The sequence below is a fragment of the Mauremys mutica genome, chromosome 1 (assembly GCF_020497125.1).
Source record: "Mauremys mutica isolate MM-2020 ecotype Southern chromosome 1, ASM2049712v1, whole genome shotgun sequence".
Lineage (NCBI taxonomy): Eukaryota > Metazoa > Chordata > Testudines > Geoemydidae > Mauremys > Mauremys mutica.
Genome location: NC_059072.1, coordinates 98,631,418 through 98,654,512, shown reverse-complemented (window position 1 = coordinate 98,654,512; position 23,095 = coordinate 98,631,418). Strand labels below are relative to the sequence as shown.

The following is a 23,095-nucleotide window of genomic DNA, read 5'->3' as shown; positions in this document are numbered from 1 at the left end:
CCTGCAATGAAGTGCTCCACTGCTGACCCAGTATATATCAAAAGTGACACCCAGTGGCAACATACAGCAGATTGGTTCCAGATGTGTATTTTGTAGAGATTTCCTTTTTCTTTCTTTGTCTCTTGGCTGTTCTGTATTTTGGAAAGGAAAATTAGAGGTTCTATTTCTAACCTAACAGGTTTGGGTTTAAATGTGTTTTTCTACAAATTAATGGGATTCGACAACGGTAATTTGGAAAGTGGAGAATGAATAGAATGTTGTGTATAAAGGACAGGCTGTTAAACATATTGTGCAACAGCTATACTGATTGCACAGGCATGACTCATACTTGCATTCAGGAGTAACCTGGAGGCTTCCATTCTCCAGGCTGGTAGGTGACGCATGATTTTTGGGAGGATGGAGACGCTGCCCATATTGCTTTTAATACAGCTTTTGATGAAAACTAGAGAAAACAAAGGTAGAAAGAGAATGACAGGCTAGTTGTCAACTTGGTGTCCTAAGAAGTTGGGGAGACAGAAACACTGCTGTAAACTCTAGATCATTCCACTGCAAAATTGAAATGAAACAATTATGCAATTAAGAAAGGAATATTATCTATTGTTGAGGAACCAGGAACGCCTGAGTTGTAAGTCCCAGTTCTGTCTCCTTTTGTGGCCTTAGGCAAATCATGAAACTTCCTTGCTTTAGTTTCCTCATCTATGCCTACCTCATAAGGGTCACTTGAGGATTAATTAATGTTTGTAAAGTGCCTGAAGGTGTAAATTATTAACATTTTCTTAACTTCTGTAGGGCTTGTCACCATGCCAGCTAAGCCAAAGTTTCAGGCTGGCCTCCACAATTGCATTTCAAAATACGTATTTGGGAAAACTCATTTGCACGCACAAATGGACAATTGCACATCTAATTACTTGATTGGACATTAAAATGTAGAGTTTGCGTACCGTAGAACAAATTTTGAAAATGTGGCCAAAAAAGGCAAAGGATGTGTGTGATGCTGTCCTGACTGAAACTATTTTGTATTCATTTATAGAAAACAGCATAAGGTGGAAATTCTGGGCCTACTGAAGTCAATGGGACTTAGGCCACTGACTTTAGCGGAACCAGCATTTCACCCATAGTACCTTGGTTAAACTGTGGGGCGGAGTGAGGAATCTTAGGACATTTTTCTTGACTATGCAAGAAATTTAAACAGGGACCACTTTCAGTGTTGCCAACTCTTGACCTGTTATAAGCGCTGAGATATTTGGAGTTTTTCTTACATCCCCAGCTCTTGAAGTCATGAGAATTTCAACTTTCATTTACAGGATAAAGAGAAAGTAAAATTCCAACACTCGTGGTTGTAGAGAAGAGCTGGAAGATGTGACCCCAGATGCTAAAAAATCAGAAGTGAAATAAAAAGAACCCCACACTTATTTTTTTAAAATCTCAGGATTTTTCAGCCAGTCTTATGATTTTTTGGGAGGTTGGAAGAGGGGGGCTAACATGCATTTTGAATGCTTGGGGTTAGCGATACTGCATGGAAAGGTATTATAGTGAACAGAGTTAAAGAATCTCCCTACCACTATAAAAGGGCCTGATTCGACAGACCTTACTGAGATGAGTAATACCATTGATTTCAGTGGGAGTACCCATGTGAATAAGAACTGCAGGATCAGGCCCCAGTTTTGTAAGATTTCTAAAGACTTCTCAGTGTTAAATGCAAAAGGACAGAATGTTTGAACAATTCTCTTTTAACATTTGTTTTCATGTTTTTTTCCCTTTTCTAAAATGATCTGATATAATATTTTTTAGCAATTCAAATAAATATTACATAAAACCCAAGGCAATTTTGTATTTTTAATACTCTGGTCAAACTATCTTTCTTTGCAAGGCCCATTTAGCAACTGTGGTTAGAGCCCGAGTAAGTACTCTGTGTTGTTGCCAGAAGCTCGTGGTTAATTTTGGAAAGAGCAGAGATTCCTTCTATTGCCTAATCAAACATGCTTTAGTAGTTAGTACCAGAAAACACAAGTGGAAGTGAGACAGAGTAAAACATATGCCCAAGTATTTTGCACTGAAGTGTGTTCTATAACATACTGTGTCAGCTGTATATAACCATCTTGTGCTGCCCCACAGAAGAGATTGGTTAAGCTGACGTCTATTTAGTGCTTTGAAAAGCTTCCCTTTTAATTTGCCACTGAAGAATACCAGTGGTATTCCTTATTGTGCAGTCACTCTTTATGGCTGGTGACTTATCTCTAGCATGTTCAGTTTTCATTATGTGTTTTTATGACTTCGGAGGGAATAGGATTGTTAAAACATGAGATTTTTGTATTTAACAGTCCTAATTCTTGTGCTTTAATTTATCTAGGTTCCAGATTCTCTCTTCTTCTAATGCTGTTCAATTGCTTTTATGTTGGCAAACAATAAAAAGAAGAAAATTTAGGGCTAGATTTTCTGCCTCTTCTCTGGCCCCTTTGTTGTCACTCTGGTGGGGCAAAGGAGCCAGAAACTGAGTGGATCTGGACATAGGAAAATTTCCCTGGCATGGTGGAGTCCTCAGGTGTCACAAAGCCAATGCCACTCTCTTCCCATCCCAACATAAGGGTCATGCTGAGTGCAGAGAGGAATAGGAAGAAGATGCGGCCAGAGTGCATTGTGCTCTAGCCATGCTCATCTTATGGGTAGCCTCTTGGAAGCTATTACTGGCTGCTCAGTTTAGAGAAGCTCCTAGGCTTCTCTAAAATACACAGGTATTGGCATTGAACAATCTAGGGCAGGGGTAGGCAACCTATGGCACACGTGCCGAAGGCAGCACGCGAGCTGATTTTCAGTGGCACTCACATTGCCCGGGTCCTGGCCACTGGTCCGGGGGGCTCTGCATTTTAATTTAATTTTAAATGAAGCTTCTTAAACATTTTAAAAACCTTATTTCCTTTATATACAACAATAGTTTAGTTATATATTATAGACTTCTAGAAAGAGACCTTTTAAAAACGTTAAACTGTATGACTGGCACGTGAAACCTTAAATTAGAGTGAATAAATGAAGACTTGGCACAGCACTTCTGAAAGGTTTCCGACCCCTGATCTAGGGACTCAGGGAGCTGCAGCTCTGCTCCCTCATGGCTCTTCCTGCTCCCTCTGCTGCAGAAGCTGCATGTAGCAGAGAATCTGGGTTGTAGTCTTGATTGTTAAGTAGGATTTAAGTGGTGCAAAGGATTTGGGCCAGATTCTCTGGCCCACTAAGGCCACTTTGTGCTGCATAGGAGCCCAGAGAAGGTCAGTGAATGAGGGGAGCTTGCTGCTGGCAGATATCTATTGAAAGTGGCACTGCTCTTCCTGCACCCTTGATGTACGGGAGAGAAGGAGGTGTGTTGGGGTATTCCATGGTGAGACAGGGGTGGGATGGGAAGGGGAGGGGAAGAGGCCTGCTGGAATGGCACTCCACTAAACCCAATCCTACACTGGTATAGATTAGGGCTGTTTCTCTGCAGCCCCAACTTGTGCTGATACTGGATGTCTCTGAATCAGGGAGCCACAGCCATCTGCCTGCGGCTCGCACTCCACTCTGTCCAATCAGAGCTTGGATGGAGTGGAGAATCAAACCTCGTTTGCTGACCCTCTGCACAAGGGTGAACTGAGTAGTACTTTACAAGTAGTCCCATTGAAAGCACAGACAATACTTGTGGAGTAAGGATGGTAGAATCAGTCCCTTTGTAATTTTAATCACATTTGTCTTGGTATGAGTTGTCCTCTATTAAAGCTGGTGTTTTATTGTTCCTCCTGTAGATGCTTGCTGATTATTTTGGTCAATTTGTTCCATTATTTTACCAGGGATTAAATATAGATGAGCGAAAGATGGCTCAGAACATAATTATTGGGGGGGGAAATCTTTCTTTCTCTCTCTCTCTCTTTTTTTTTAAATAAAAAGATCTGTTCATTTGTGTTTTGCTTCTGTGATCCCTATTCAAGTCTCTAATGCTTCCTAAATTATTGCTAGTAGTTCTTTAAGAACCTGAGGGGCACAGTATCTGTGTTTGCAGATTGTGCGATGTTTCTTTTTCCTAAGTAGTCCCTTACCCACTTTTTATCCACAGCTGTATTGACAAGGTCCTCATTACTCCCTAACTCTCTCTATAGAATTTGTTTCCTCATTAACAACTCATTGAAAAAGGCAGATCAGAAGCTCAGCCATTTTAGAACCAGTCATTAATTTTATTCACCAACTTACAGTGCTTCCTCTCTAGTATTTCTTCTCTCCTTCTTCCGTGGGCAAGCATTAACTCGTTGTACTGCTTGGTTGCCTTTGTCTCTTCCTTGCCAGCCTTAATTGACTTGCCAGGTACTTGTTTGGTTCCTGTCCTCTTTTCAATACAGATTTTTTTTTTAAATCCTTAAACATTGAGAAATCCCTTACGAAGCCCTCTGGGTCACTTTGGTTTATTGCATTTCCACCTTCCTTCCATGCATACTGGAATTGTAGTGTGTGGTGCATTAATTTTGATGAATGGTCCCCAAACCATTCTCAATCTGAATAATATCCCAAGCTTTGTCTACACACAGAAGTTGTATGGCTTTAAGCTATACCAGTATAGTTAAAGCAATACAACCCCTTGGCTAGTGTGGAGTAGGAATGAAATGAACAGGTATTAGACACCTTTATACTGGTTTAATTGAATCCACAGTAGGGGTTGTACAGATATAGCTATTTTGGTAAAAAAGTCATGCACCTTACTGAAGTTCTGATACCAGTCCAAAATCTTTTTGGTAGACCAAGCCTGGGAAAAGGCCAAGAATAGTGGAGCAATTGCAAATGATCAGACATGTAGATGAATAACAACTAAATTACCTCATAGTTTAGCTGATGGTGAAATCCTGACCCTGTTGAAGTCAGTGGTAAAACCTCAGTTAACTTCAGTGATTTCACCCAGGGCCTGGAAAAAGAAAGTCCTAAGTTCAGCTTTTATATCTCTTTTTATCCTTCCATCCTAAACACCAAGCTTTCCAATTTTTTAATCTCTTCAAAAATAATGATATTGGCAGCTGCCAGCAATATGCTAGATTGCACATGTTATGGAAAATATCTTAGGCAGTATTTGTAGCTCAGCTGTCAGATAGTATATCCTTGCTGAGCTTGTGCTGTACGCTAACTCTAATTTATCAAGCTAGACTTAAGCTGTCCTTGTGATTGCTCTATTTTTTTAAAATGCAGAAAACTCTGTTAATGCAACATTAACAGACATAACACATAATGCAGAACATTCAAAGTTGTACTCCCCAAAGCAATTGTAACTCTGGTTTCTTTCAGTGTATTCATATCACTGTATAGTGTCAATTGTTATGCCAAAATATCTGTGCAGTGTATCAGAGTTAGAGTTCCTATAAGAACCATTACTCTGGATCTTTGCTTTTAAAATATCAATCATTAATTGCATTAATGTAGGCTTTTAAAAAAATTTCAGTATTTTTAAAACAAAAAGGTAAAAGAGGGATTGCACATTCAAATATTGATATTTTCCCCATTCACCTGTGTAGACTGGAGCATTGAAATCTTGATATGTTAAAAATGTAATCTAAAGTCTCCCCTCAGACAGTTCCAACTCTAGTCAAATCAGTTATACTGGCCTGCATAAGTGACAGGAGGATTTATCCTTTAATTTAAATAAAAAATACCAGGTTGTGTGTAGATAGTATGCGATATTCAAACATTTAAACTTAACTACGGCTCTGATAACTGGAATCCACCACTAGCATGGACCTATGTGCCAGTGTGGAGCCATATGCCATTAACTTCATTGGTACAAGGATCCATACTATTGGATCCCAGTCCGGAATCAGGACCCACATGTCAAAAGTACTGTGCTCACTGAAGACTAGGACCATTGTAACTGAAGATATAAATATGAAACATTTTGAGCACAAAAAGGCATCTGAAAATGTATTAATAATTGGAAGAACATTTTTCCATGCTCTGGTAACTCTAACAGTGGCCCACTGGCATATTATCAAATTTTCTAAATTAAAATGAACCTTTTGAGTTGAGAACAAATGTGAAAGATTTCAATTAAAAGGACCCTTTGAAAAGAAAGAAAGAAACATTATCCCCCAAAGAATCAAGGCTTAAAATGAAAGTGGCTTCTCATTCATAACTTTAGAGTTATTGGCACAAGACTGTAATGAAAAATAACTTTTCTTTTAATGGCATAGGTAGAAAATTTCTTTCTTAATGATGATCTTTCTCTTTTCAATTCTCTTGATAACTATTTTGATTGCTTTGCTGTTGTAACTAAATAACAGTACAGGTCTGTCGCATCTTACGTTCCACAATCAGCGCGTAAAGCGAAAATCGCATATAGGCAAAATTACATTGTGTGTAATGGCTGGCGCAATCGCCCGCACTACAGGTATAGTATTAAAATTGTTATTTTTCTCTTTTTTCTTTTTGTTTCTGCTGACTGCATAAAGCTGAAATCGCGCATGTTAAATGCACGTAAGATGTGACAGACCTGTACTTAGATTCTGCCATCCGTACTCCCATTGAGCAATAGCATACGCCATGAGTGTTCCCCTTTGCAAAAACCCATCACATCTCTGCTGAATGTAGACCATCATCTAATTAAACCTCATGATAGCCCTGGAAAGTAAGTAAATACATATTAATGTCCCCATTTTACAGCTTACGAAAGTAAGGCAGGTATGTAATTAGCCCAAGGTCACAATGGGAGTCATATCTGAGCTGAGATTAGAATTTGTGAATTTCTCATTCCCAGCCTTGTACTTAAACCTCTAGTTCTACCCTTTCTCTAATAATTTGTCTAATAATAATCAGTACATATATGCAGTAATGCTGTAGCTGGGTATTTGAAGGACAGTAGCTTTTAAATACAGTCCTGTAAATACAAAGACTGAAAGATACTTGTATCTTCAATTTTTCTTTAAAAACTGAGTTTTAGACCCACATAAAAATAATGAAGTATCATATTAGACTTTAGAATGCGCATTTTTCATTCTCCTCTAGCTATCCATTTCGCCTGTTTTTATGTCATTTATACTGCCACAGCTAAAAGTAAACAAAGAAGAAAGCTTGAGACGACATATAAGTAAGAAGGGAGTTTTAAATCTCTGAGTATGCCAGGAAACAACGAGGCAAGAACGCTGTGCATCTTGATAGCCTGTTAGTTATTTAGGAGCATCTTCAAGGCAAATTGCATATTGCAAGGAAAAGGGATTTGCTACAACACCTTATATAGCTAAAGTAACATTATTATGAATAATTAAGAGATCCTGTGTAATATCCAGGACCCATTTTAACATTTATTTTAGGGATTTACTGTTTTATAATTCTATCCATTCCATATTACCATTCTGGAATGTCTCAGCCCCCAGAAATAAGAAAGAGACTTGATATGTGGGAGCACTGCAGAGGAGTAGAGTCCCTGCTCTGTCTCTGCTCTGAAGAAAGTGTGTCAGGGGAGAGAAACAGGGGTGGTGGTGGTGCAGTGTTGCCAAATCTGTGGGAGATTTGGGGAGTGGTGTGACACAGAATAGGAGAGCAGGCCAGACAGTTGCCACATGAGGAGGAGGGAATTGCCAACTAACTAGTCCCTGCAGGTGTCCAGAAAGGAGAGAGTTAGCAGGTCACTGAGCTCTCCCAGAGGATATATATATGAAATGGAGAGCACTGAGTAGAGCTGTGTAAATAACCAGTGTTTTGGTTTGGTGGCCCAACTGAAAAAATGGAATTAAAAAAAAATCATTTGGCAGCAATACAAAACAAAAATTTTGAAAAATTGTCTGCAAACAGAGAAAGTAACATCCGTTTTGGTTTGAACAAAATCTTGTTGTGTTCAACCCAAAACAAAATGCTTTGTTTAGTCTTTGGGGTTTTTCTATCCGTAACAATACGGCGAATTTGACATGAATTCATGAAATGTTTCTGTCAACCTGAATCTGCACATTTTTTGGTGAACATTTTTTTTTTTGCCCAGGTCTAGCATCAGGCCTCTTCAGGAGGACAAGGGGAGTTACATGTGTGGAAAGGAACGTCCAAGATTGGCCTGGTGCTGGCCCCAATGCAAGGATGAATCTTGGCTCTGGAAGGTTTGCAGAGCCCTCATGAACATATAAAATGATGACCTGTAGTAGAACCTGACTTGGCCAACTCACTTCATTTCAGTGGGATAGCACAGGGTGTAAATCAGTGTGGGGAGGGCACCGGATCACCACCTCCCACAAAGTTTCTCCCCAGTTGTTCTGTTGGGGAGATGGGTTGCCAGACATCTGTAGAACAACCCAGGCTGTATTAGGCAATCTTAGCTAAACTAGAGGGGGATGATGTTTGTCCCCATTAGTCCCACCCTCACCCAATGCAAGGCTGAGCACTCTGTACACTTTGTAAAGGGATGAGGGCAGTGAACCAGAGACTCCTGTGCACCTCCCCCTCCCTCCTCCATGCACACGAGAGGAGGCATCTGCACCTGGAGAGCCCCCTCCGCATGCAGATCTGAAGGCACAATCTACTTTTCATCACTAAGGCCCCAGAATATGTATGCTTTAGGTATAATAATAACTTAATTAAAATATACACTTCAAAAGAATAACCAGGTGACTAATGTGATACAGGCCTACTGTTGAATACAAAGGCAAAATAATGCAGCAATCAAACTCTCTTCGTTATAGTCTTCCCTTGCATAGTGAAGATAAACCAGTTAGGTACAATTAATAATGCAATACCTGAGCATAATTGTATTTTTCTCATGATGTGATTAGGAAGTATTGTCATGTTACCTTGTAGACTACAGCTTCCCTATAACTTTGTGTTCCTCATTGTCCCTCAGTACATAAACAATTTTAAAAGAAAACTTCACATGCTGCATAAACCCCAATAGGGTATTTTTAGCCTATTTCAATGGACTGTATAAGATTTTCTCCTAAAAAAACCAAATCCTGGTGACTCTTTCTGTATGCCATGTTATGTGTGCCCTTCATGAAAAATAATGAGTAAATTTCTTGCCTCTGTTCATGTAGTGGAACCACCCTTTAAACAAAATCTTCTGCCAACTTCTATAAAATACTGATGCTGCCATCTGTAGGGTTTTACTATATGAAATAGCCAATGCTCATTTTAATTTTATTTGTTAATAAAATTTGCAAAATGTAAGTACAAGAAAGAATGTAAAATATTATAGTATTATGGTTAACACTCCTGTAAACAGTGTTGTCTGTTTATAAATATAATGGGCTAGGTTTTCTGCTGGCTGCCATGTTTTCTAGTTGCAGCAGAGTGGGGCAGTAAGGAAGCCAGTTACATCTCCCTGATTGCATGAACAATCCTGCTGTAGTTTAGAGTAAGCTTATGATGCATTTTAGAAAGCACTGCCCTGCCCTCTTTGTGTCTTGTGATTTGTATTGGAAGGTTAGCTAAATGCAAATACCTACTTCTATGACCCAGCCTATTTTTTCCCATCTGGGTTGTAGCCTAAAATTAAGTTTCCTATTAATTATTTTATTTTTGCAGAATGTTTTGGATGTAATTATGTTGGCGATTGCAACCCATGCTGAGCGTTATTACGCACCCATTGCAATTTACAAGCTTCTGATACTGTCCACTGACTTATGTAGCTCTGCTTTCTGATAAACTGGCCCTCCTTTATTCCTTTTCTTTGACACAATATTTTTGTTCATAACGGTGCTGAACCTGCTTGGTTTCCTCAGGATTACTGCCAGTAGCTTACAGTGAGTTTTCTATTTTCAGCTGGGTGTTCAAATTTACCTGGTTGTTACTATTAGCATGATTGGCACTACTGATTGGAGAAGACCTCAGCGACTTCCAGCTTTGTTTAAACAATCTGCCCAAAACATTCTCATTTTCAAAGGCAGCAGTCTAGTTCCCACTGAGAAAGTGATGACCATCCCTTCACTCTAGGTTCTCATTTCCTTCAGTAGTTCCCAAGTGCTTGATTAGCTTCAGTCCTGCTCGTGTCTCATCTTCTCCAGCACACATGGAGTGTTCCAATCTCCCCTTGCCTTGCTGTTATTGCATGAGAGGCTAGTAGTGTTTCAGAAAAGGCAGCTTTTGTGGCACTCAACATGAGTTTTCTAAATATTCTTTGATATGTAGCCTCAGGGACATCTTTCTTGCAGTTCTCTGCCATTGATTCCAGTATGCCCCATAACTATAAATTCCTCCCCAATAAGCCAATTTTACATTGCAGGTAGATAAAGTCCCTTATAACTAGTAGGCCACAGACTGTTAAAGTCTCTTGATCTTTGCACATTCTGCTGTTTGGTTAGTGATGGAATCCCCTACCATCTGTCTGTTCTCAACTATTTAACATTACCAGGTCCTCTTCTCCTGGAGAGAATTCCTTAGGCCCAAAGGTTTGAGGAACAAGGAGTAGTCATTCTTCCCTGCCTATTCTGGAAAGTTGGTCTTCAACTAGATTTTCTAGCACTAGAAAAGGTTCAGAAAAGGGCAACTAAAATGATTAGGGGTTTAGAGAGGGTCCCATACGAGGAAAGATTAAAGAGGCTAGGACTCTTCAGCTTGGAAAAAAGAAAACTAAGGGGGGATATGATAGAGGTATATAAAATCATGAGTGATGTTGAGAAAGTGGATAAGGAAAAGTTATTTACTTATTCCCATAATACAAGAACTAGGGGTCACCAAATGAAATTAATAGGCAGCAGGTTTAAAACAAATAAAAGGAAGTTCTTCTTCACGCAGCGCAGTCAACTTGTGGAACTCCTTACCTGAGGAGGTTGTGAAGGCTAGGACTATAACAGCATTTAAAAGAGAACTGGATAAATTCATGGTGGCTAAGTCCATAAATGGCTATGGATGGGTAAGAATGGTGTCCCTAGCCTCTGTTCGTCAGAGGATGGAGATGGATGGCAGGAGAGAGATCACTTGATCATTGCTGTTAGGTTCACTCCCTCTGGGGCACCTGGCATTGGCCACTGTCGGTAGACAGATACTGGGCTAGATGGACCTTTGGTCTGACCCGGTATGGCCGTTCTTATGTTCTTAAGGGTTTCACTTTAGAAAAAAGACAGGGGGTTGGGGGCTGTGAGCAAAAGTGTGTCACCTATATAGAATATGATATGTGATTATATTATATGCTGCAAAGTCTGTGGGGACGTGGAAGAGCTGTAGTGGTCCCTCGCTCTCAAGTGGGGGAGGGAGGCCACTCTGCCTCACTACAGGCAGACTGCAAGTAACAGTCTCATAGGAGAGAGCTCCAGCCCCCCGGGCAGGGTGAAGCACACCAGTCTTTAGCCCATAGTCACCTGGCTGGGGCAGACAGCTATAAACAGTCTGTAGAGGGGCTTTGGCTCCCTCTGGGTGGGGCAGAGTCACAGTTAGGGCTCTGGCCTGTATTCAAGGCAGAGCTGTAGCAGTCTATAAGCCCGGGCCCTAAAGCATGGCGAGGTGGCAAACAGTTAGGACTCTTGCAGGGGTGAGCACCAGAGCAGCCTAGGGGGAGGGGGATGAGCACCTCCTGGCCTATGGTGGGGAGGCTGCCATCCCAGAGGTTGGGCATCAGGGGGACGCAGGCCCACTCAACTCTACAGCGTCCCAGCCCAGGGCCCTAACAGTGGCAGGATGATCTGCCACTGGGTCAGCGGGGATTCCAGCCGCAACATGCTAACTCACACTCCGACAGCAGGACCGGACTAGAGTCTGGTCCCCCTGGGCTACTTCCTACCACAGTCTGGGTGTAGGGTCCGTGGTCCAAAGATCCCCTGTCTCCTTGGGGTACTTGGCCGCGGATAGCTCCAGCAATTCTTCAGGGTCCTCATCTTCCTCCCTGACAGCAAGGCATCGGTCCACTCTGGGGCTGGGCTGGGCTCTTGCAGAGGCATCTGCTAGGTTGCCAACCCGCCCAGTTTGGCCGGGAGTCTCCTGGGTTCAGGCTCGATCTCCCAGAGGCTATTGAAAGCAATCTGGGAGATTTTAGGCTGCTAAAAGTCCAGCGGCACAGGGCTAAGGCAGGCTCCCTACTCGCCTTGGCTCTGCGCTGCTCCCAGAAGCAGCCAGCATGTCCAGCAGTGACTCCTCGGTGGAGGCACGGCCAGGGGATCTCCGCGTGCGGCCCCCGCCTCGAGCACCAACTCCGCAGGTCCCATTGGCTGGGAACAGGGATCCATGGCCAATGGAAGCTGCGGGGGCAGTGCCCGTACCCTAACCACCTGCCTCAGCCCTGAGCACCCTCCCACACCCAAACTCCTTCCCAGAGCCTGCACCCCGCATCCCCTCCCACACACCTGCCCCAGCCCGGTGAAAGTGAGTGAGGGTGGGGGAGAGCGAGTGATGGAGGGAAGGGGCAGGGCAGGCAAGGGTGTTTAGGTTTGTGCGATTATACAGTTGGCAACCCTAGCATCTGCTCCCCAGAAGAGACTTTGTGTCTCTCCTGTGGCTCAGCAGCAACTGAGTTCCAGGGCTCTGTCTCCTTTTCTACATCCTGTCCCACCCTGATACTTCCAGTGAGGGGGGCGGGGCAGGGTGAATTTGGCTCCGCCAGGGGAACATAGTGGTCCCTCACGCTCCAGTTCAGAGGGAGGCCACTCAGCCTCACTATAGGAACATATAGACCTATGAAAAATCTGCGTGGGGTGGGGGGACAAATGACACAGTAGCAGGTAATTTCCCCCAATTTTCATGCCCTGTATTTATAATAGTTTTAATTTGAACAGTAGTAGACTTTTAAAAATATGATCTGTGAAGCAACCCTCAGATACCTCAAAAATACGGTAGGGTCAGTGGTGTGTTCCTGTGAGTGGGGTTCTGCTTGCTTTTCCTGAGACCCAGTTTGAAGCATGTGGATTCCCAGGCAAATGTGTGGACCTCAAAGCAACCACTTACAGAGCCATAAAGATAAGAAGTTCATGAGCTATGATTTGCATTTCATGGGCAAAAAACGCAGCCCACCCTTTCCTGGAAACGGTACAAGTCAGCTGCATGGGTTAGACCTGCCTGCAGTTTGCTAAGCTAGTTTGATCACTCTCTAATTTTGATGTTTAAAGATTAATAGCACTAGCTGTCCTGTTTTGCTCTTTCTAGGCCATTCATAGTGCTGCCACCCCTGATGGAATGGATAAGGGTTGCTTTGGCTCATGCAGGGCACCGTCGCAGTTTCTCTGTGGACAGTGATGATGTACGGCAAGCAGCAAGGCTCTTACTACCTGGAGTTGACTGTGAACCTCGACAGTTAAAGTAAGTCCATGCAAAGAAATAATGATTTGAAAAACCTGTAGCTCTTTCATAGTAACAGTGATTTAACAGGCAGAGTAAGGGCTTTGTTATGTCCTTAGATGTGCAGAACGCTCATTCTCATCACTGTATACCTTGTAAAATCAGCTACTGTATTTGTTCACATGCCTGCACGAGCCAGCTTCACAGGCTGCATGGTAATGTGCCTGCATACCCAACAACTGGATCAAGCTCTGAATCTGTTCATTAAATCTTGGTTTGTCTTTTACCATTACATTCTGCTTTATAATGAGAGACTGAAGTCTTCAGCTAATTATGTCTGTTTCATTGTGTTGCTGTTACAAAATACTGAGATGTAATGTATAGGACTGAATATATTATATTGTTTTCTGCAATAGTGGTTTATACAGCACATTTACAGATAAAACCAGTTCTTGTAATAAAATTACATTTTTGATCCTGAAATAAATTTTAATTGAAAGATGTTGCAGGTCTGAATTATTCAATAATTTATTTTTAAATATGTGAGCTGTGACCTTCTAATGAGGCCCTAAAGTATATGTTTTCAGTATATGTTTTTAATGCGCTGCCTTTTCTTACTCATATATGCATGTATAAAACAGCTTCCTAGTGCATACTTGATTCTGGGTTATATTTGTTTTAGATGTTTATATGAAAAGCTCTTATGAATGTGTCAAAAGCGGAACTATTCATCAAAGTTGCTTAATAGCTGCAGCACACAATATAGCTGCAAGTCGTCAGACACTGCCTTAGAGTCTAGTGAATTCAAACCCAAGCTCATATTTTTCAGAACCCTGTCACTCATACTCAGGTGATATATATATGCTTTCCTGCAACACAGAAGCATGGAAATTATATACATGAGTAGGTATGACAATCTGCATCATAACAGATGTATTTTTTTGACTCTGGTTTTCCAGTGCTCTTTCACTAAATATTATATTTTATTTTGCAACTGGAATAAGGCTTTCTTGGTCGAATATTTTATTAAATATGTTGAATTTAAAGCTAAGTCATGAGGTTCATATTTCAAATACTGACTGTAACTGTTTCATATGAAGCTAAATATCCTGGGCCTGATTGTCAGTAGGACTTAACATTTCACTGTTTCAGCTGAAGTCTATGAGGTCTGCCAGTGCTCAGCTTCTTTGATAATGAAGCTCTTAATTTAAAAAAGGCACAACTAAAAAAATCTTTCCAATTGAACTAGTTGATACAATTGTAGAAAAGTCAATACTATTTCTTCTAGCCCCTTGAAAGAACAAAAATCATGTTTTGATATGATAAGAATATACAGTTTTTCTGTAGTTAGCATGTGTATAGAAAAACATTGACTGTTTTTACCCATTCTGCCATTTTAACAGAAGTTAAAGTTTCAAAACCAGGTTATGTTAGAGTGAATTGTAGTTATGTCCCAGATAATCGACTGATTATTGAGAAGAAATCAGTGCTCAACTAAAGCAGCCATCCAGAATTCAGTTTATAAAGAAAAATAAACTATGGCCACTTTTCAGCTGTCTTACACTCTGGAATGAGAATGGAAAGTACGATCTAGAATTAATGAGGGTTTGATTTCCATTCCCATTTCCCAAAACTAAGGTCACTGTATACTGCTCTGCCAGTGTAAAGGGCCCTTCAAGTGGGTGTTAATGTGACATTTAAAGGCCTTTTACACTGTCACAGTGGTGGAGAGTGTGCTTGCTGTAACTGAGAATCAGGCGCTGTGTGTCTGTAATATTGAGATCAAAGGAAAGGCTGCTACTTGTTGGAAAGCATCATGACATTAATTTGAAATCTTGCTACTTGTAATGTTTTATTTGTGCTCAGTACAGACCCTCAGCACTCCTCATTTCCACCCATTCGATGTACCAGCCTCTCATTTCTCCCCAATGAGCAGCAACAGCCTTGCATCTCCCCAGTCCTCATCAAGCATCAATTCTATAGTTGCCAAGGCTTTGAAATTTTTTCACGAGGCGATTTTTCAAATAAACTGAGGGACTGAGGACAGCTGGAGGATTTTGTATGTAGTCTGAGACATTTTAGATTATTTTTTATAAAAAAATATCCTAACTACTGGGAGCCTTAAGCCTGGAAATGTTATCAGTTTTTTCTTAGGGATCTTTTCTCTTTACTGGTCCAGATGGCAAAAACCAAAAAGACACCACCACCACCACCCCCCCCCAACAAAACAAAAAGAACCAAAACTAAATAATACACCATATGCTACATTCTCTGTCATGTGTCTACCATTGTGACATTGCATTATTCCTCTAGGTTGATTCATGGCCTATTGTTAAAAAATGTAAGACAAAATCTGCTTCCACACTGCAATACATATTCTAGAAAAGAAGTTTGGAAGAATCTCAAAAGACTTGGAGTTCAGATAAAAAATCGACTGTTCAGTGTCCTATCTGAACCTCCAGCGAAGAGATCTCCTACCATATTTTTGTGACACTGCCCAGCTCAATCACACACACCTATAGTCAGGCACCTAGTATGTGGGTTTGTAAATCATCTCAGCCTTATTTCTCTCCTTCCTCCCAAGATTTCCCTTCCTTCCTCCTCCCACTATCTCCCTTCTAGCACCCCTTCTTGGTCTACTGTGCTCTTCTGCACAGAGCAGGGGAACCAACAAGGAGGCAATGAAATCTGTCAAGGAGTGAGTAAGATGATTGCCTGCCTGGTAGCTAGGCAGGGCCAGCTCCAGGCACCAGTGAAGGAAGCAGGTGCATGGGGCGGCCAGTAGGAAGGGGCAGCACGTCTGGGTCTTCGGCAGAACTTCGGCGGCTGTTTCAGCGCTCTGCTTTAGAAGTAGGCGGCAATTCGGCAGCAGGTCTCTTCGGTGGCACTTCGGGGGGAGCTCAATTGGTTGGGGTTTTTTAGCCGCTTGGGAAGGCAAAAAAGCTGGAGCCAGCCCTGTAGCTAGGAGATGCATCTGCAGCCAAAACTGTAATCTTGATGGTCAAGGAAAATCCTGCTGCTCTATGGGACATAGGGAAAAAGTTAGGGTCTGCTTCAGCAAATAAGAATTGCTGGTAAGTATTATCTCATCCCTCACCAACCCAAATTCCAGTATCTCCAGCAACATCCGATTCCTTTCTTCAGCATTTTCAGATGTCCCCTGCAGATCTGTTTTACATCCTCACCCCCTGGCCTGTCCAGTTGCCACTCAACAAATCATACTCCCAATCTTTAATATGGGGTTCAAGACCATTATTTCTCCTGCCCCCACAAGAGCAGTAGAAAAAAGTGGATGGAAAACCAGTCAGGACATATTGAGGGGAGCAATTCTCCTGACCTGCTCTCCCATTTGGGAAAAGATCAGGGCAGGTGATCTGAGTCAGAGAGTCGTGAGCAGCCTGAGGACCTACTCCGCTGAGAGTTAAAGGATAATGTGATATACTGGTTTATTCATCTCGTACACAATGATGGCAAGTGTCATATCTGCATCAAGTATCATCTGCAGCTTCCCATATGGAGACCTGAAGGGGTCAGTTTTGTCATTTTCCAATGCGTACGTGAAGCCAGTCAGAGCATTAATATGATAACATGGTCTGAAGAATCAATATTCTGGTGATATCAAGATCTATATCCCTGTCCTTTCCTACTAAGGCAATTCTATCTTGATATTTTCTCACTATTTTGGGGCCAGCTTCACTCTTTTGGTTCTTCTAGCTCAGTGGCTCTCAACCTTTGCAGACTACTGTACCCCTTTCAAGAGTCTGATTTGTCTTGCTTACTCCCAAGTTTCACCTCACTTAAAAACTACTTGCTTACAAAATCAGACATAAAAATACAAAAGTGTCACAGCCACTATTACTGAAAAATGGCTCATTTTCTAATTTTTACCATATAACTATAAAATAAATTGATTGGAATATAAATTTTGTACTTACACTTCAGTGTACTGTATAGTATATAGAGCAGTATAAATAAGTCATTGTGTGGATGAAATTTAATTTGTACTGGCTTCGCTAGTGCTTTTTATGTAGCCTGTTGTAAAACTTGGCAAATATCTAGATGAGTTTGTGTATCCCCTGGAAAACCTCTGCGTACTCCCAGGGAGTTGAGAACCACTGTGCTAGCTGATCTCAGGTTTCAGGCTCCTGGTAGTAATATGTTCACATGGCGCTGGAGCATGGTAGCACAAGCCTTCTGCAACCCAGTTCCAATGGGGATCCCAGAGCAGGCCGCCGTAGCCCACACTGAGCGGGGCTGGCTAGCAGATGCACTAATTCAGAAGTCTGTTGACCCTCTACTAGCAGGATTGCTCTAGAGCTGCAGTTATAAAATAAAGCTGCTTCCCCCTACAAGGGAAAGATAAGCTGTGGTATCTCTGCCTTTCTTCCTCTGTGGGTTAATGCCTCAACCACCACAGTGAGGTCTTGGCTTCATTTGTTCCGTATTTTGGTGCAGTCCAACTAGTCCCTTCCATATTTCTGAGGTGGGGCCCCCATGCAGGATTCCATGTTCAGCCATATCAAATGCTGCGCAGTGGCCGAGCGATACCAGTACAGATATATGGCCTTGTCCATCATTGCCGCCAGTGCTCCCTCTGTTCCATGTCCTGGTATGAATCCTGACTGAGAGGGGTTTAGGACACTAGATGGAATTGGAGACAAATCTTTGTGAACTTCCCAGTTAGCTTGCTCAGCAAAGGGAGATTAGAAAGGAGGCAGTAATTAGCTAAATCAGTTGCCTCAAGAGATGGTTCCTTAAATACTAACTGGAATTAAGTAGTGTTTAGTGGTGGGACAGGCTCCAGCCAGGTCAACAAAGTTCTGAAAGTAGGAGTCATTTCTGAGCAGGAGCTGAACATGGTTTGACAATGGTCCGGAGTGGTTTCTCTCACCTCTGAAATATTCAATATTGGTGACTTTTTCTCCTGGAGGCAGACCTCGCCGCAGTGATCCATTCCTTAGTTAGGATTATTGTAATGTGCTTTATTTATAGCTGCCTTTGGAAACAGCTCACACATTGCAGCTAGGGCAGACTGCTCCAGTGTAACTGCTCAGGGATTGTTTTTGTGCCCAAGGGCAGATGAGAACCTACCTTCACTGTCTGCCTCCTATCCAACAAGCATTGCTGCCAAGATTGTGCAGCTCCTTGTGCGAGATGAGAGCCAATGGGCCCTATCATGGACGTTACTGGCTGTCTCATGGTGTAATCTCAAGAAGATGAGAGAGGGGGCCCACCATCTCAAGGGCCCATAGCTCTGCAGTCCTGCTAACTCCTGTGATTTTATCACCAGGCTTGCAATATTTAGTGGGTGGGTTTTTTTGGTAAACCCCAGTTCCAGGAGTCATGTGATTATGTGAAAATCTCAGTTTTCATTTTTGAGAAGTGTTAAGTTTCTAACCATCATGGTTCTGGAGTAAAGCTGGAAAAAGTGACTCCTAAAAGCTCAAAAACCAGAAAGGAAATACAAAGAATCCAATTAATTTATTTTAAAATCTCATTTTCAAGCCAATCTCTTGATTTTGGGGAGCTGACTCATGATTGTTGAATGTGTGGGTTGGTGACGCTGACTCTAGAATGCTCTTTTCCTTTCAAGAGCACATCTTTGTCATGCTAGGCAAAGCTCAAGACATTTTGTTTTCTTTTTACTTTTATGTTCCTTGACAGATTTCATTTATTTTAATAACAGATGATGCCATTTCCAGTTTTAAGTGGGGGGAAGACCTCTAGTGGTAATTAATATGATAGCACTTACATTGCAAGCACATCATATCTTTCTTTATATGGCAGTGGCTAAAGTGATGCACCTCCTAAAATGACAGCCCAGACACAGAATGGGGCCATATTACACTCTTTGACCTTGTGTACACACAGGGTGGGGTGGAGTGGAGTTGATTAATTTGCACTGAGTTTTTTGGCACACTCACTGGTACGTACTAAATAGTATGCAGTAATTGCATACAGGCTAAAAGCAACAAAGAGTCCTGTTTCAGAGTAGCAGCCGTGTTAGTCTATCTGCAAAAAGAACAGGAGTACTTGTGGCACCTTGGAGACTAACCTTTGAGCATAAGCTTTCGTGGGCTACAGCTCACTTCATCGGATGCATGTAGTGGAAAATACAGTAGGAAGAGATATATATATAATATATATACACAGAGAACATGAAACAATGGGTGTTACCATACACAGTATAAGGAGAGTGATCAGTTAAGGTGAGCTATTATCAGCAGGAGAGAAAAAGAACTGTTTGTAGTGGTAATGAAAATGGCCTATTTCCAGCAATTGACAAGGAGATGTAAGGAACTGTAGTGGGGGGTGGGGGGGGAAATAAGCATGGGGAAATAGTTTTACTTTGTGTAATGGTCCATCCACTCCCAGTCTTTATTCAAGCCTAGTTTGATGGTGCCCAATTTGCAAATTAATTCCAATTCAGCAGTCTCTTGTTGGAGTCTGTTTTTGAAGTTTTTTTGTTGTAATATTGCAACTTTTAGGTCTGTAATCGAGTGGCCAGGGAGATTGAAGTGTTCTCTGACTGGTTTTTGAATGTTATAATTCTTGATGTCTGATTTGTGTCCATTTATTCTTTTACGTAGAGACTGTCCGGTTTGGCCAATGTACATGGCAGAGGGGCATTGCTGGCACATGATGGCATATATCACATTGTTAGATGTGCAGGTGAATGAGCCCCTGATGGCATGGCTGATGTGATTAGGTCCTATGATGGTGTCCCCTGAATAGATATGTGGACAGAGTTGGCAACGGGCTTTGTTGCAAGGATAGGTTCCTGGGTTAGTGTTTTTTGTTGTGTGGTCTGTGGTTGCTGGTGAGTATTTGCTTCAGGTTGGGGGGTTGTCTGTAAGCAAGGACTGCCCTGTCTCCCAAGATCTGTGAGAGAGATGGATCCGTCCTTCAGGATAGGTTGTAGATCCTTGATGATGCACTGGAGAGGTTTTAGTTGGGGGCTGAAGATGACGGCTAGTGGCATTCTGTTACTTTCTTTGTTGGGTCTGTCTTGTAATAGGTGACTTGTCAGTACCCTTCTGGCTCTGTCAATTTGTTTCTTCACTTCACCAGGTGGGTATTGCAGTTTTAAGAATGCTTGATAGAGATTCTGTAGGTGTTTGTCTCTGTCTGAGTGATCGGAGCAAATGTTGTTGTATCTTAGGGCTTGGCTGTAGACAATGGATTGTGTGATGTGGTCTGGATGAAAGCTGGAGGCATGTAGGTAAGTATAGCAGTTAGTAGGTTTCCGGTATAGGGTGGTGGTTATGTGACCATGGCTTATTAGCACTAGCACTTATTAGGAAGTGGACATCTTGTGCGGACCGGTCCAGGCTGAGGTTGATAGTAGGGTGGAAATCATTGAAATCTTGGTGGAATTCCTCAAGAGCCTCCTTCCCATGGGTCCAGATGATGAAGATATCATCAGTGTAGCGCAAGTAGAGTAGGGGCGTAAGGGGATGAGAGCTGAGGAAGCGTTGTTCTAACTCTACTTGCGCTACATTAGTCTCTGAGGGCTTGGCTACACTTACGGTTTGCAGCGCTGGTAGTTTGCAGTGCTGGTCATCCAGCTGTGTAGGAGCAGCGCTGGTGTGTGGCCACACTCACAGCTACCAGCGCTGGTGTGTGGCCATATTTGCAGCATTTCCAGCGCTGTTGGGAGTGATGCATTATGGGCAGCTATCCCAGCATTCAAGTGGCCACAACGTGCTTTTCAAAAGAGGGGGGTGGAGTGGGGTCTAGTGTGACAGGGAGCAGGGGGAGAGAGAGAGAGTGGATTTTTGGAGCCAACACTGTGTGTTAGCTTCCTGACTTGAAAAATCAGAACATTTTTCCGACCCCTTAGTCTTAACTCTTAATTGCAAACAGCCTGCAGGCAACACGACTCCCCGCTGTTTCCCTGCCTGCCTCTCATTTGATTGTTTACAGCCAGGTACAGATGATCACAGCAAACAGGAGCTGTTTGTTTTTTAGATAGCAGCAGCGGCAAGGGAGGAGCTCCACAGAGCTGTTCACAACAGGGAGGAGGATCTCATTTGATTGTTCACAGATTGATCACAGCAAACAGGAGCTGATAAGCAGTTCCGGTAGAAACGGAGCTCGGAGCTCCGGAGGTTCACAACAAAACAAAGACAGGCTGCATAACAAAACAAAGGGAGTAATTTAGTTAAAAGCATTCTGGGATATCTCCTTATTCCCTGGAGGCCAATAAAAGCGCTGGTGTGTGTCCACACTTGATGAGCAGCGCTGGATCACCAGCGCTGCAATCGCTACACCCCAACCTGGCCAGGTGTACAGCCAGCGCTGCAGCCAGGGAGTTGCAGCGCTGGATGTGCCTTGCAGGTGTGGACAGTTACTAATTGCAGCGCTGGAAAGCCTCTACCAGCGCTGCAACTTGCAAGTGTAGCCAAGCCCTAAGGTGCCACAAGGACTCCTCGTAGTTTTTGCTGATACAGACTAACACGGCTACCACTCTGAAATCTGAAGTAGTTGAAATCTTTTCTTAAGTGTAGTGATGGGAAATGACACTTCTGCCTTCAGACCCTTCACATGTGGAGTTTTGAGCTCAGGTCTCTCCTTGGTCCTATTAAATATTTATGTGCAGCCACTGGGAGAAATGATGAAACTTCTTGAGCTAAAGTGTCAACCATATACAGATAACACACATCTCTGCTATTTGCAGTTTGTCATAACTAAGGCCTTGGCTACACTTGCAAGTTACAGCACAATAAAGCAACCCTGGGCACCCTACTCACTCTCCGTCCACACTGGCAAGGCACGTAGAGCGCTCTGACTCTGCAGCTACAGCGCTGCTGGTACTCCACCTCGGCAAGTGGAATAAGGTTTGCTGTGCCCCCGCTGGAGCGCTGTGGTGCCAGTGTGAACGAGGTGTTGCATTACTGCGCCGTGATCAGCCTCCGGAAACGTCCCATAATCCCCTGATGTCAAGTGGCCACTCTTGTCATTGTTGTGAAATCTGCTGCAGGAATGCGGAAATGCCCTTTCAGAGCTCCAGCTGCTTATCAGCTCCAAGAAAAAGCAAACATTTACTGTTTGCTTTGAATGAGTGAGAGAGAGGCAGAGGGGGGTCTGAACTTACAAGACAGCATGCTGACACACTCTCAGCACCCGAAAAAAACACTCTCTCTCCCCATACATACACACAGCACACTCCCTGTCACTCCACTCCACCCACCCCCATTTGAAAAGCACGTTGCAGTCACTTGCATGCTGGGATAGCTGCCCATACTGCACCGCTTCCAATGCCACTGCAAGTGCTGCAAATGTGGGCATGGCAGTGCACTTGAAGCTGTCAGTGTGGACAGACTGCAGCGCTTTCCCTACTGCGCTCTACGAAGGCAGGTTTAACTCACAGGGCTCTACATCTGCACGTGTAGCCATGCCCTAAGGGTTAAAGCAGCGGGGAGTGCTCAATAGCTCAACTATCTCCCCTCTCCCTGGCTTGAGGGAGCAGTACTTCCCAATAACTGCTTCTTTTCCTGCATAGGTGTGGTGAGAGTTCTCCCTCCTGTTTTAATCTACTTTTGCCATGGATGATAACTCCAGGATGATTCAGTCATCCCAACACAGGACTGAGATCAGCATGCACACACGATAGAGTTGGCAAAAGCTGAATCCTAGCAAGACGGAAATTATTATACCTGTGAGCAGAGGGAAATGATTCAGAGAGTTGGCCACCACGGTACAGCCCCTGCCAATTGAGGGTGCATACCCACAGATCATCGAGACAGTCAGTCATTGGGAGTTTGTCTGGATTTCTTGCTGATGCTATGCTCACTTATAGCAACAGCCACACAAAACATCTACAATCTATGACCAGCTGAGAGATCAGGTCCCAACTTTGCTGATGATGAATTGGCCATGAAAATGGTGTATCCCCTTCTATCTGGATTACAGCAAT

General features: G+C 42.8%; 1 protein-coding gene across 2 annotated transcripts in view; it reads left to right on the top strand.

Annotated features, from left to right (window-relative positions):
- The window catches only part of BTBD11 (BTB domain containing 11), a 286,082-nt gene that overhangs the window by 199,333 nt on the left and 63,654 nt on the right, over nt 1-23,095 (top strand). For both annotated transcript variants that reach the window (XM_044991926.1, XM_044991934.1), the window contains exon 4: nt 13,045-13,197. In XM_044991926.1, coding sequence (XP_044847861.1) covers nt 13,045-13,197 — 153 coding nt within the window. The remainder of the gene's footprint in view (nt 1-13,044; nt 13,198-23,095) is intronic.